The 14,182-nt window shown below is 42.6% G+C and overlaps 3 protein-coding genes across 36 annotated transcripts in view; all 3 read right to left on the bottom strand.

Moving 5' to 3' along the window:
* The window catches only part of LOC111076266 (DNA N6-methyl adenine demethylase), a 40,069-nt gene extending 31,766 nt beyond the window's left edge, over positions 1-8,303 (bottom strand). For 10 of the 34 annotated variants that reach the window (XM_041593226.1, XM_041593233.1, XM_022370003.2 and 7 more), the window contains exon 1: positions 7,368-8,301. The gene's annotated coding sequence lies outside the window, so the exon portion shown is untranslated. Of the gene's footprint in view, positions 1-7,367 lie in introns of all 34 variants that reach the window. The other 24 variants (XM_041593217.1, XM_022369983.2, XM_041593213.1 and 21 more) reach the window with 3 other exon arrangements.
* Positions 8,304-10,035: 1,732 nt separating this feature from the next.
* LOC111076244 (probable cytochrome P450 6u1) lies at positions 10,036-13,068 on the bottom strand. The gene is made up of 3 exons (XM_022369938.2): positions 12,997-13,068; positions 10,734-11,997; positions 10,036-10,676 (listed from the first exon to the last, which is right to left on the bottom strand). The coding sequence occupies exons 2-3, from the start codon at positions 11,770-11,772 to the stop codon at positions 10,255-10,257; spliced, it is 1,461 nt and encodes a 486-aa protein (XP_022225630.2). The 5' UTR covers positions 11,773-11,997; positions 12,997-13,068; the 3' UTR covers positions 10,036-10,254.
* On the bottom strand, positions 12,089-13,034 carry LOC111076245 (probable Ufm1-specific protease 1). The gene is made up of 2 exons (XM_022369939.2): positions 12,298-13,034; positions 12,089-12,224 (listed from the first exon to the last, which is right to left on the bottom strand). The coding sequence occupies exons 1-2, from the start codon at positions 12,859-12,861 to the stop codon at positions 12,099-12,101; spliced, it is 690 nt and encodes a 229-aa protein (XP_022225631.2). The 5' UTR covers positions 12,862-13,034; the 3' UTR covers positions 12,089-12,098.
* Positions 13,069-14,182: the final 1,114 nt, after the last annotated feature.

Here is a 14,182-nt window from a genome sequence, read left to right as displayed (position 1 = left end):
GCTAGCCTCGAGAGCAATTAGTGCTTGAGAGGCGTCAAATGTGTACAGATATTCAGAGTCAAGTTGTAGTAATAACCTTCGACCAGGGGCCAGAAAGAGGCCCAAGCTCGGTTCGAGTCTCAAGTTTTAATGGCCATAACTCAAGTAAAACTTGCACTTGAGGCCATCATATCCTACTCTTTTTGGGCTGATTATGACATTAACGGCAACTCCGAGTGAAGTTCTTATACATGTGTATGTACATAGGTATGTATGTATGTAGAATGTATGTTGTGTGTTGTGAACATCATCAATGCATTCAGAAAGCGTCCACAATAGATACTCAAGCGTGAAGGAAGCCAAGGCACACAAATGATAAAAAAGCAACAGCAACGAGTGCTGATTGCCCAGACTGCGTATCTTTTGTCTATGGGTCTGCGACTGTGGATACTCATAGAGAAAAGCATCAGCGCCGTCAAAGAACAAGTCGTGGCCAAAGAAAGAAGGAGAGACAACCCAGAAAGCTGGGCTGGCTTTGTCGGGTCGAAGCGTGCAATGCCCTGGCGAACCCATCGGAAGCTACATGTACATATACAAAATGTACGAATGAAACATAGCTGGTCACTGATACCGGCTCAGCAAGAGAATTTTGACTGGAAGCGGCACCTAAGCCCCTCTAGAATCCTTTGCATTATCTCTGATTTTCAAATGGCAGCCTATGCCCATCATACCCTCTACAAAAGGGTATGCGCAAAGCGCGCACAACAAAGTCGCGGCGAAAAGGCAGACCCACTCACACAATCACACACAAAAGAGCGGAGCGGAGCAAAGCAGAGCGAATGGAAGTACTAAACAAGTAGACCTGCATCTCTGCTCTCTCTCTCTCTCCTTCGTCTTAGTGGAATAGTAGTGTAAATGACCTCTCGAGATAAAATTGTGGCCACAAAGCAAACGATGACAGGCAGGCATCGCTGCTGCTGCTGCGCTGCTGCTGTTGCTGCTTCACTGCAGTGCTTTCAGAGTTGCAATTTCCTTTGCAGTGCGGAAATAAGTTGTTTTTTTTTTCTTTTTCTTTTTTGGCAATTGACAGACTTAAATCTGGTTTTTCATATACATATGTATGTATGTCATGGATATACAAAACATTGACCCAGTTATCGTCTGGTTGCACTTAAATCATAAGCCTACAACTGGTCGAGCGAGTATGTATAGTAAATATCTGCATATTCCTTATCCACGGCGGAAGCAGGCGGCTTTTCTCAACATTAAGATAAACGCTCTGGTTGCTTGGGAAATCCAGAGCAGAGGCCACGGAACCAAGTCTGGAGTTAAAGTCAGGCCTGCTGCAGATCGTGCTCTGACCCCACGGAACGGTGGAGGAGGTCGTTCTTTTGGCAGTAGCCAAATTACCAAATCGTGCATTTACAAAAACAACAGAGCACCAGAAAACGTCGCTTCCCAACAGGAAAACAACAATTTCGCAAAGTAGCCAAGGAAGAATAAGTATAAGGAGTGCAAACACAGAAAACAATGGGAACCAGAAAGCAATGAGAGGTTCAAAAGCAGAAACTTTAGATACCCTTACAATTTAGATCTCTATTTTGAAAGTTCAAAACGGATCAAGAACTTACGTATATGTAATACATATTATGTATATCCTTTATAGAATGGCAATCTGACAGGATGCTTGTAGCAAATAATACTACCTTTTCTTTGCAAGGGTATAACAATGGGAATGAAATGGGAACTGAAAACTCTGGAAACAGGGATCTCTGGAATAAGCCCGCATCAAGACTCACACACAAATGTCAAGTTGATGATGATGATGATTATGCTTTTGTTGGTGTTGTGTGGTGTTTAGTCTGGGATGCTTTTTCCAATTCCAACTACGCATAATTTTCCGCCCTATTTACTCCCATTCTCGCTCTCTCTCTCTCCTTGCAGCCTCTGTGGCTGCGGTTTTACTGAGATTTCTGTTGAAACAGAAGCGGAAGCTGCGTTGTGGGGTAAAAGGGAGATTTTGTATACACAACTCGCATGTCTTCTTGCATGTTGCATGGATTTCTATTACAGGAAGTGACTTGACTGACAGCCTGAGAGCCAGCACCAAAGAAGCGTCGGCAAATGCTGCCAGACACTTTTGTCAAGGGCGACAGAGCTGTTGTTGCTGTTAATTGCTCACCAAAAGATGGAGGCACACGCACCGCATTTTTCACTCTCTATCCCTCTCTCTCTCTCTATGTCTGTCTTAAGAGCAGCGTAATTATGCGTAAATGCAGATGAGTGAGTACGTTTAGGATGGACCGGCAATGTGTCCGTGTCCGAGCAACAGCTCTGCAGACTAAGGCTTAGAGCTTGCGGAAATATTTGTTCATGATAAGGCTGCAGAGGGAAAGAACCAACAGTTAATGGCATTTCTTGGAGAAGGGTGCTTAAATGACTAAGAGAATCGTGAATACATAATTTATTCAAAGGCTACAGCTCATTTCGTTTAAAAATACATGCCAGCTGATAAACCAATCAAAGCAAAGGCACGATATCAGGCAATTCTTGCAACGTAAATGTAAACCGCAAACATTCTTAAAGTACGCTGTGAACTAAACAATACTTGGAAAAAGTTTTCTTATCGGTGTGATAAGGGCTTTTAGGCTTAAGAGTTTCCTCTCTAAATGTATGAGATTGTGTGTGCGTGTGTGTATGTGTGTGAATTTAGAGGAAACACTTTCAGTTCGGCACTACCTCGATCCCTTCAAGCAACAAACAGATGATCCACTGCTGAAAACTTTCTTATCCACTCCATCTATTTGTGAACGAATGTTTGTCTTTGGTTCACCCTCGTCCCATAAGTTCTAAGGGGATTCCGGTTAAACAAATAATGTTACAGCTGCAGAGAGGGCTACAGATAAGTATGGGGACAGAGAAAGAGAGAGAGAGAGAGAGATTTCCTACGAGTCTTGGGCTTTTGCCAGATTTATGTACATATGTATGTATATTGTACTGGAAAGATGTGTGCGTCTCTAATGCCGCACGGTAAACGATACTTTGTTGATGGCAAATTGTTGTGCATCCGAGAGCACCGAGAGCCCCCATGACTTTACACTTTCACCGACAACAAATCCAACTGTGAGCATCTCATCTGTGGTCAGCCAAGTGTCAAGATGTCTCGGCCCTTGGTCTCTGGGATCTGTGGGTCTGGGCTGGATCTGGGGCCTGGCTCCAGTCAAGCCAGTTGGGAAAGCGCGATGCTGAGCGTTCGCGTTCGAAAAGAACTCATAAAACGAAGATGATAATCTAAAGATCAAGTTTTTTATATTGTATGAACAAAATCAACAACGTCACCACGCACACATAAACATTTATGTGTGCTTTTCTATCTTTAGCTTCATCTGTGCTTTGCCTTGCATTTTCATTCCATTTGATGTTTTCTCTGCTTATTTCTGGGATTCGGTGAGGGCATCTGCTTTTCCTCTGCCCCCACAAATTCACACACATACACACACGCACACACAATCTCGTATGGCACGTCATTAACCCAAATTTTCTATGAATAAAAAATAGCGCAAAAAGGAAAATACTTAATGTTTATGGTGGAGCAATATTGAGGGGATTTCTTGTTATTTTTGTATTTCGTTCGATTTCTGTTCCCAATTAATTGAATAATTCGCAGTTCATTTTGAGGGCTGCTGAAATGCGTCCAATTTATTGGATAATTAAGGCTGTTAGCCTGATAACCTGATTGATAAGGTTTCTGGTTCTGCTTTGGTTGTGTTATCTTATCAGCAGGGAGGCACAATCGATTTGTTTTTGCCCCACACGTGTTGCAACCTTATGTATTTTTATCTATCGAAAGTTATCAAAGAACAGTAGCACGAAGCAGTAAGAGAGAGAGAGTGTGGTAGGTAGAGACACAAACAACCATCAAAAACGTAGAACAGAAAACATAAATATTTCGCAACAACAAACGCCCACAAATCTGTAGACACCACAGAACCATGGGGTTTACGGCTGTGTGTTTCCTCTGGAAATAAACTTTCGGCATTTAGCCACGTTTAATCGATTTGTGCATAAAATGATGTATGTGTGTTTACACATGGCGGGGCAAAACAGATTGTATATTCTTTGGACAACACAACCCATAGAGTGTGAGGGATACAGAGAATTAGAATTGCCTTGCAGCATGTTTTGGGCTATATTAAGAGATTTTCCACTCGCATGATCATGATAAATCGATGAAATTAGCATCAGCTTGTGGGAAAACTTATTAGAATGTGAAAATATTTCGCAGACAAATGAAAAACGGACTTGTAAAGTCACAGATTTAAAATATATTTAATACTACTAAGAGAGACTCAAGGAAATGCCTGAAATTCATATTAAATTTATTTAAATTTGTACTTTCTGCTAATTTGCCCGCTCTGTTGCTCTTCCCATTCTTCTTTGTCTGCTTTTTGCTTTGCCATTTTCTTGTTAGTGCTAAGCAAAAGTGCCGTTACTTAACCGGCATATGGTACTCTCGCACTTTTTAATGTTTTTTATGTGTTGTTTGCCGGTTTCATAAGCACGTTTTCTTCTGTTTCCTTCGTTCTTCTGTTGTGTTGTCTTTTTAACTCCTGTCTCTTTTGATTCTTTTACTCTTTTTCTTTCTTTCCATCTCCTGTCTCTTACTTACTCCGCTTCTCATTATTCTTTGAGTACTTTGTGAATTCTCACCGCGTTTTTTGTTTGTCTTGTTTTCTCCCTGTTCTTTATGGTCTTTGCAGAGCTTTTTTTTGCCTGCATAGGAATGGGTTGGACAAGAGACTTCCTCAACGATTTCGGCTTTGTTAATTTGTTGGGGCCTGGCCATAATTAATGCCCCTATGAGGGCGAAAGAAGGAAATCCATTCGATTTTCGGTTTTAGAGCTGAACTCTTGACATTCTCTTTCGTTCTTGAAACACGCAACGCTGCTCCAAGAAGAACAGAGACGACCACACGGATTTTCATTGCGGAAAAGCCAAGAAAATCGAAAGTGGTTATGAAATAGGCCAAAATGTCAGCACAGAAGGTGGGCGTGCCTCAAATGCATACATACATACATAAAAATACATACAAATAAATGGATTCACGCCTTTCCATGAATCCATTCATCCATCCAACCAGCCAAATGCACACCCATGCAGTCCACTAATCAAACGAAAATGAAATTCGTTTGGTGAGTGGGCGCCAGACAAACGACACAAACAACCGTTACAAACTGCGGCAGCAGCAGGGGCAGGGGCAGTGGCAGCGTCATGCCAAACAAATGCAGTCATTCAAAGAGTTACTAAGAGCTTCGAAATAAAAAACTTAGAGTCTCGAACTGTTCCCAGCCGTTTGTTTTTGTTTTGGCCCAATTGGCAAACCGGCACAAAATAGTCACGGCAAAAAGGTGTTCGGGCAGGCTTCTTGCTCGCAGTATTTTCCAAAAATAAAATTTAAAAAAATAACGTATGCTGCATAATTAAAAATTACACGACTGGAAAGGAAAATGCAAGGTAACGGTAAAAGCATCGGAGAGCAAACAGAGTTTACGTAAATGATTTTTCGTTGTCTTTACTTCGCCTCGTTTCGCTACTTCTGATTTGCTTTACTCGTCCGCGGTAAGGGTATGATGTGTTTTTGAAGAAGTAAGTAATTGCCAAAATCTGATTTCAATAAGATATTTATTTTAATCGGAATCAGCAAAAAATATATATATGAAATTATTTGTTGGAGTTCGATCGCAGTATTGTAAGTGCACGAACACTACGTGTAATTAGAGGGTATCCAATAGTTGCATAGAGCTTCTCTATTTAGCAACATTTGTTAGGCACTGGAAAAGAATAGAGTTTGCGAGCCTACCTACTGTGTTTGCCTATGCAGCCGCCTAGGGAGCCGGGAGGCCTTTCTCCATAAAGATACGATTATTTATATTTATTTGAGTGTGTGTTTCCTTTTGTGCAGGCTTGTTTGCATTTTATTAAGACGCAAGTTTGCTGTTGATTCAGCGCAGGAGCTCAGGCAATGTAATACCCCCATGCCCGACAGCTGTTTGCAGTTAATTTTTTTCATTTTCTTTATTTCTTTCTTGTTTAAATTCTCTCGTGTTCTCTCCTTTTATTTTCGACAATTGCACCAGCAGGTGCGCCAGAATCCGGATTGGGTTACTCTAGGAGCGGGCTGGCCGAGAATCAGATAACCCCAAGCCAACATTTTCTACTCTTTTGGTCAAGGCATCATCATCATCATCCTGATTCCGCGGGTAGACTTTCAAATTTTGTTATTTTGATACGCTTACATAGGGTGCCATGAATATGACCAGATGCTTGCAACGGATACAAGGAAGAGTTTCCGTTGATTTGAAATACAATCTACAGCTACCAGATATGCAAGCGTTTTAAAAACTTCGCCCCGTTCCTTTTTACCAGACATCATTCTACCCGACATTCCAGGAGTATCGCTTACGAGAAAAGACGAAACCTCTTAGCAATCCCCTTCTCCTATGGTGTCTAAAAGCGGAAATACTCGTAGTGTTTGGGTACAAATGTGTTCAAATAAAAATGTGCGAAAAACTAAACAGGAATCACGAGCAGCCCAGCCCAGAAACATTTGAAATGTGGAATAATATTTAAAATAATTACCGCTTATCTCTACAATTAGACAAAGAGAGCAAAGTCGTTTGAAAGGTACGCACTCACACACTCACATACACATACACGTTAGCCGAAAGGGCGTCATGCAATTACAAACAAAACGTGCGATAAGAGAGCATGAACGAGGAAGCAGGGAAGGAGAAGGAGAGGCATAGACATTCCACACATAAACAGTTATTATTCTGATGAGTTTGGACGAGTGTCAACGTGCTGCTCCGGTTCCTGTTCCGATTACGGAACCCTTCCAGCTGCGAACCAGAACAGAACCAACCCCAAAAAAATTGAGCTGACCTTCTTTGAAGATAACGAAACAATTCAGGTAAAATCTTGAACAAAGATGAAAAGGGAGAAGGAGAGCCGCGATACCCTGCACTTGCGCAAATAGAGCAGCAACAGACGGAAACTTCAAAAAGGGAGTACGTACGAGTGCTGTTTCGGTCGTCTGGCAATGAAAGGAGTTTTCATGGCTGACTGGAATTGGCACTGGAAGGCCTTGGTGCTGTGCTCCTGCTGCTATCCCCTTCTAACTGGAAGCTGTGCATACTTGTTGGTCAGGGAATGGAACTGCAGCTGCCGCCTTCACCCCTCCTCCCACACAATCACTTTTATAATTAGCCAACTCTAAATGGGGCCAAGTGCTTTCTTGATTTTGTTTTGTTTTTTGTTCTTGATTTATCTGCTCAACACACAAAGAAAAGGGAGAAGGAGAGCAAAGCAACACTTGAAGGATACTTACAATGCACTCTTCAAGCAGTCGACGTGCATCTGCTTTCAGCACACAAAAAAGTATCCCACGGAGCCGTAAATGCAGTCGTTTGTTTGCGATTTCGGGATGCTGCCGCTGCTGCTGCTGCAAACAATTAAGCGTTTCCTCCCCTTCGGACCATCCTGTGGTTGTTGTTGTAGCATTGCATTCCAGGCGGCAAAAGCGCACAAAGGAGTGTGTGCCCGTGTGTGTGTGTGTGTTCTCTGCGCTCTCCCAGCCAGCCCTCAACTCCTGCTACTGCTCCTGCTTTCCTCCCACTCTCCTTCCGCCTCCTGGTTGGATGGTCTGTGTTGTTCAAACAAACTACCCCGAGCGGCGCGGCACCGTTGATCCTTTCCTTTGGCTCTCCCGTAGTTGTTGTTGCTTTTGTTATACACTCACAGACATGGGACACGCACACACACATACACTGGCATGGCAGACAGACGCTTAATTTCTGTTTGCCTTTGAAAATTGCATAAAATTATTCGCTTTTCAGCTCCAAATCGGAACCGTACACTTTTCCCTCCTCCTCTCCTTGCACTTTGGTTTTCGGTGATTTTTCTCGCGCACTTTTCGCACTCCTTTTTTTCGTCGGCCAGACAACAGTTAGGTGTGTGTTTAACTGTTATTCCTTTGCCTTGTTTTCGCCTATTTCTAATTCGTTTTCTTTCGTTTTGCGTTTCGATATCGACGCGACGGACGACTCAGATTCAGATTTTCTTATAGACAAACAAAAACAGGCCAGCCCGCAAACAGAGCGGATCAGCGGCGTCAGGGTACAGAAACTCTACGAATAATACCGACTGCCACTAGCGCACATTTTTATTCAAATTTGCGGACGCCTTCTGACAGCTTTTGTTTTAAAAAATAGCGAATATTGGAACTACTGAATACGGTTCCGAATTTCTGTTGTTTTGCGGGCCGCGGCAGAGAGATTTGTGACGTCGCCGTCGAGAGTATCGATATTTTGCTGCTAGCCTCTACTATCGATGGTTTTGAGACTATCATGATAGTATCGAGCTACAGTCGTTGCGCTTTTAATATGTTTGGATTGTCTGCTATAAGATACGAAGACACATTTTGTAAACAAATCGACAGGTGGCATCTAATTTTTACAATGGACAAGTTCCTAAAAGGTTTCAATGGTTTTTTAATAATTATTAGAACTACCGCGATAGTATCGATTGTTTTTTCAAAACATTCAACGTTGATATTTCTCGATTTTGATATTGCGTTTAATATTACTAGCTAGCTGGGACTCTCAGCCCTAAACAAATAATTTTATCCAATTCCTCAATGAATTTTGTTTAGGATTGGTTAGTTTTTAGAAGTCCTTTTTATTGGATTATTTACAAATTAAGGTTAAAACAAAAACAACATAAAACTAATGTGTCATCGTTTTGTGGCGCTGGCAGACTCGTGATATTTTGTGATATGAAATTCGTCAATTTTGATATTCAGTTTAATATTACTATATAGATGGCCCTCTCAGCACTAAAAAAATAATTTTATCCAATTCCTCAATGAATTTTGTTTAGGATTGGCTAGTTTTCAGAACTATTTTTCATTAAATTGTTTACATATTAAGGTTCAAACAAAAGCGGCCAAAGCATAAAACGTAAATGTTGACTAAATGTGACGTCAGTGTTGCTGGTCAACCAAGTTTCTTTTATGCGTATGTACTTTTGTATACCTTATTTCTTTTAATTGATGCTAATTTTGTTGTTCCAAGCTCCATTGAAACATTATTTATGATTTTATACTAGATTAACATGTTTTTTACCTATTAATGCGTATGTTTTGTTTTATATATATACATTTATCCCGGTTCTGATACCTATTATTGGTACCCGTGAGCTAAAAAATTTCGTTTATGTCTTTACAAAAGAGACTGACTAGTTTCGGCATTAATTGGAGCCTGAAATTACAAACAGTATCTCAAGTCCATAATATCTATTTTCCCAAGGTATTCAGACTTGTTGCTCATTCCGTGCCAAAGTTGCACAACAATGCTGCTACTTCATTTCCCCATGTTGCTGCAATTTTTCCCATACAAATCAAATGTATCATACGGGAACGCGTATGGAATGACGCAACAGTGAATCCCGTTAAGAACATGTTTCTCACACCACGAAAATGAGGGGAAAGTCACCAACAAAAATGCTCTCTTCACCACTGAAAAGAGAACAAATTTTAAAAACCCACTAATTGAGATTGGCGGTCATTTTCAAATGTACATATATGGAAAAATAAATATTTCACTTGATTTGTTTTGTCGTGTGGGACTGGAACCTCGTCGTCTATCAATCTATCGATATATATTTTTGGCTGATGATATATTTGTGGGATATTTTCGATTTTAAATATGGTCGTATGCCACTACACTGAACTGCCTCTCCTATCTAAAAAAAATCAAGAGAAATCACAAAGTAGATATTTCTTGCGCAGTTACCGTACCATCTCTCGGATAGGAGAGGTATTTAAGTGTAGTGTCTTACGACCATTATAGATGCACAGGGTATATCGATATTAATATTTTTCTGCGATAGGTGGAACTACTTCGGCGGCTACATACCTTTATTTTAAAAATAAACGAAATATGCGTACTGAAAAAACCAGTATTTAAATTAAATATCACTTCTTTAAAGTTGTCCATTCTTTCGCAATTTTTACATTTATTTGTTCAGGTTTTTGATCTTGGTGCAGTAAATATAAATAAAATCATCGTCTGCATTATCACACAAGACCACAGCTTAAAGATACTAACAAGCTAAGTGCAAATAAAAAAATATAAAAAACAAATAAAAACTTTGTACAAAACAATACAGAGGAAAACAATACAAAATAGTTGATACGCAAAGGGCTAGTCCTGCCCTTAGTTGTCCACCCGCTCCACACTCAGATGAATGTCCGTTTTTGGCGTTAACACCAGCCTGCTATTGTCATACTCCAGGGGAATCACTGTCTTCGCGCAGGGCGAGTATCTGTGGTTCTGCAGGAGGGCCACCAGTCCCACCAGCAGCTCCTGCTCCACGAACTGGGCGGCTATGCAGCCGCGCAATCCATCCCCATAGGGCAGAAAGGACATTTCCGGTCGGGCTAGCTTGGCCTCCGCGTCAAAGCGATTCGGATCAAATCGCAAGGGTTCCTCGTAGATGGCAGAATCCCGGTGGATGGCTGCCGTGGGTATGAGAACATTGTTGCCCCGTGCTATGACAAACACCGAGCCGGGCAGCTCAAACTCCTTGGTGGCGCGGCGCAACAGGAAGGGATAAGGTGTGTGCAGGCGAAGAGTCTCTGGAAGAGCAAGATTCAAGATCTTGATGTGTGCAAGCAAACAATTCACCCACTTACCATTTAGAACTTGCTTCGTATACAGTAGCTCCTTCAGGCCTTCCGCTGTCAGTTGTCCGCTGCGTTGTTCCAGGGTCTTGCGAATCTCTGCTCTGACTCGATCCTGCAGCTCCGGTTGCCGCGCCAATTCGTAAAGACAAAAGCTAAGGGTAGCATTGAGGGGAACCAGACCGGCCAGGACGAAGCCAAAGGCCTGTGCTGCAATCTGGACATCATCCAGCGGCTGGTCCATGTTTGAGTATAACTGCAGGAAGGTCTGCAGCGGTTGGCGATCCCTCTTGCGCTGTTCCTGCAGCTGGCTGAGCACCACCTTTTGAAAGTACCCTGTGGCCGCCTTGGCGTAGCTCTTGTATTTGAGCAGTCGAGCGAGGAGAGGAAACTCCAATGCCAGATAGGCACGCCACAGACTGAAGTTGTCCCAGTAGCTCTGGGTAAACCGACGGAAATCCGTATGATCGACTGACAGTCCAAAGGCCATCGAAGCCACTACATCCACGTTGTAGCTGTCCACCAGCTCGTTGATGTTAAGGGTCTGCAGACGATCCTTTCCCAGACAACTCTGGAAACCCCTGGAGATCTGCACAAGCCTGGGCAGCAGCTTGTTGATGTTGGCTGGGCTGAACACTCCCAAGGATTGAGCATGGAGCGCCCGCCATTTGTGTCCATCCAGCTGCAGAAGGTTGCCCGAGAGCGGCTCCGAGCTGTCATTGCTGTAGAGACCTCGCGTGGTGAAGTGTCCCGCGTGTGTGACAAGAATGTGGCGCACTAGCTTCAGGTCCAGCACCAAAACGAATGGCTTAATGCAGGCAAAGAAGCCAACAAAGGGCGCTCTTCCTTTGTACTCTGTGTAGATGAATTGTAGGGCGTCCTGCATATGTCTCTTGCCACCCACAACGCCCTTGATGTTGCCCCAAAATAACTTTGGCTTCTCGTGCAGAATGCCGCGTCGCTTCCAGTAGCCCAAGCTGATTTTCACCAGGGCATAGACGAGGGAGAGGGCCCCGAGGGCGGTGATCAAGGCACGGTGCAGCAGATCCATGCTTCTCTTGGCCAATCGGTAGTAGTAGTAGTCTTTTCCTGCTTTGCTTACTGATGTGTAATGTTCTTTTTTTTCTGTCTGGCAATGGCCGTAACTGTTTGTCGGGTTTGCGGTATCACCGGCACCGGCATATCAGTGCCATCGTCATGGAATAGCAGTTATCAGTCGATTTGGCCAACAAAGCGATAATGTCCATTGAACAGCAACCGAGCGAGGCAACGAGTACTAAAATAGAAGAAAAACGAGGCTATAAACCGGCAGGCGATAGTGATAGTGTATGGTAATCAATTTTGCTTTGGTTATTTTATTGGCCAACTATGCAGAGCCTACTGCTGCAGTATGAGGCAAAGATTGTACGTGCTCGTCTGGAACTCGCTGGTGTGCATCCAACGGACAAAGCCCTGGTCAATTAGTTGCTGCTTGTAGCTGGGCACGTCCGAGCAATGGGGATCCTAAATTGGAGGAAATTGTACATTAGTCAGTGGCAGAAATGTGATCACCGCAAGTGGGGTTAATTGGACTTACCACAATCAGCAGATAGACCTCGCCCGTCTGCGTCCGATGCCACCCGGCTATGCCCTTGGAGGCCGTATCACTTATGCCGCCCATAGGAATGAAGCCCTCGTATTCCACAAAGTAGCTGCGAATCTGGCTGAGCACTTCCTGGGAGCAGAAATCCTTCGTGTGTAGGATCTTGCAGGGCAACTGGAAGAGCACATCGATCACGTAGAACTCCTCCAGGGTGCCAATCCAGCCGCGGGAACCCTCAAAGCTGGCTGGCTTGTCCCCCAGACTAATCAATATATTCTGAATCTCCCGTATCGAGGGCACATGCTGATCCGCATCGCTGCGTTTATTTATAATCCACGAGATGGCCGTCTGCAAAGTGCGATAGCCGCAGCCCCAGCCCGCGTCCTGGTGCCCGTCACATCCGTAATGAAAATATCTGAACCGCCCGCGCGTTAGCAATGTTTCGCCATTCTCGGACGGTGGGGCCAAGGACAGGTGAGGGTCTTCGTGTAGCGCATATTCGTATGTCTTCCGAGAGATGCTCAATCCGACAGGTGCCTGGCCATTATCAATGTTCATTGCACAGTTTTCAATTGCTATTCTGTCTGTAAATGTTTATATTGTGCGCACTGGTAAGCTCCGAAGCGGATGTATTGATGTTTCCTCGCCTGCTATGCCTGTTCCTGCCCCCGTAAATGGTCTTTGTTTATTTACCTGGAACGCTGCTGTTTTTAAATATGTAAAAGTGAAATCGCAGCAGACTAGAGGTGTCAAGCCATCGAGGGCACAATCGATAGTATCGATATTTTACTGCTAGCCTATACTATCGACTATCATGATAGTATCGAGCTACAGTCGTTGCGGTTTTGATATGTTTGGATTGGCTGCTATAAAATACGAAGACACATTTTTAAACAAATCGACAGGTGGCATCTAATTTTTTCAATGGACAAGTTCCTAAAAAGTTTCAATGGTTTTTTATATAAATTTTTGAGCCCGAACTATCACGATAGTATCGATTGTTTTTTCAAAACATTCAACGTTGATATTCCTAGATTTTGATATTCCGTTTAATATTACTAGCTAGTTGGCCCTCTCAGCCCTAATCAAATAGTTTTATCAGATAGATACATAAATTTTCTACAAGATTGGCTGGTTTTTAGAACTCTTTTTCATTGGATTGTTTACATAATAAGGTTCAAACAAAAACGGCCAAAGCATAAAACGTAAATGTTGACTAAATGTGACGTCATTGATGCCGGTCAACCAAGTTTAATCTATGCGTATCGACTTGTGTATACCATGTATTTTGTATAATTGATGTAAAATTTGTTGTTCCAAGCTGTTTTGAAACATTAATATTGCACTTTTCTTAGATTCAGATGTTTTTTTACCTTTTAATGCATATTTTTTGTGTGTTTATAAATACATTTATCCCGGTTCTGATACCTATTATTGATACCCGCGTTAATATCTTTAAAACAGAGACTGACTAGTTTATGCATTAATTGGAGCCTGATATTACAAACAATATCTCAAGTCCATAATATCCATTTTCCCAAGGTATTCAGATTTGTTGCTCGTTTCGTGCCAACGTTGCACAACAATGCTGCCTATTCATTTCCCCACGTTGCTGAAATTTTTTCCATACAAATCAAATGTATCTTACGGGAACACGAGGAACGTCGCAGCAATGAATCTACGTTCCCGTAAGATACATGTGGCCACACCACGTTGGCTCCCATCTCTAGTGCGATTTCGATCAATCGATAGAGTTTCCTGAAATTTGGCGCGCTCTACAGTTGCGCTACGGTGAATTTGAAATGAAAATCATTTGCTTTCGCGTTTGTTTTTCTTATTTCTCATGAATTTCAAATTTTATTTGAATTATTAAATGTAC

This window comes from Drosophila obscura, unplaced genomic scaffold (genome assembly GCF_018151105.1).
Source record: "Drosophila obscura isolate BZ-5 IFL unplaced genomic scaffold, ASM1815110v1 contig_186, whole genome shotgun sequence".
NCBI classification, from domain to species: Eukaryota; Metazoa; Arthropoda; class Insecta; order Diptera; family Drosophilidae; genus Drosophila; species Drosophila obscura.
The sequence above is the reverse complement of the archived record's forward strand: the minus strand, read 5'-3'. Positions and strand labels throughout refer to the sequence as shown.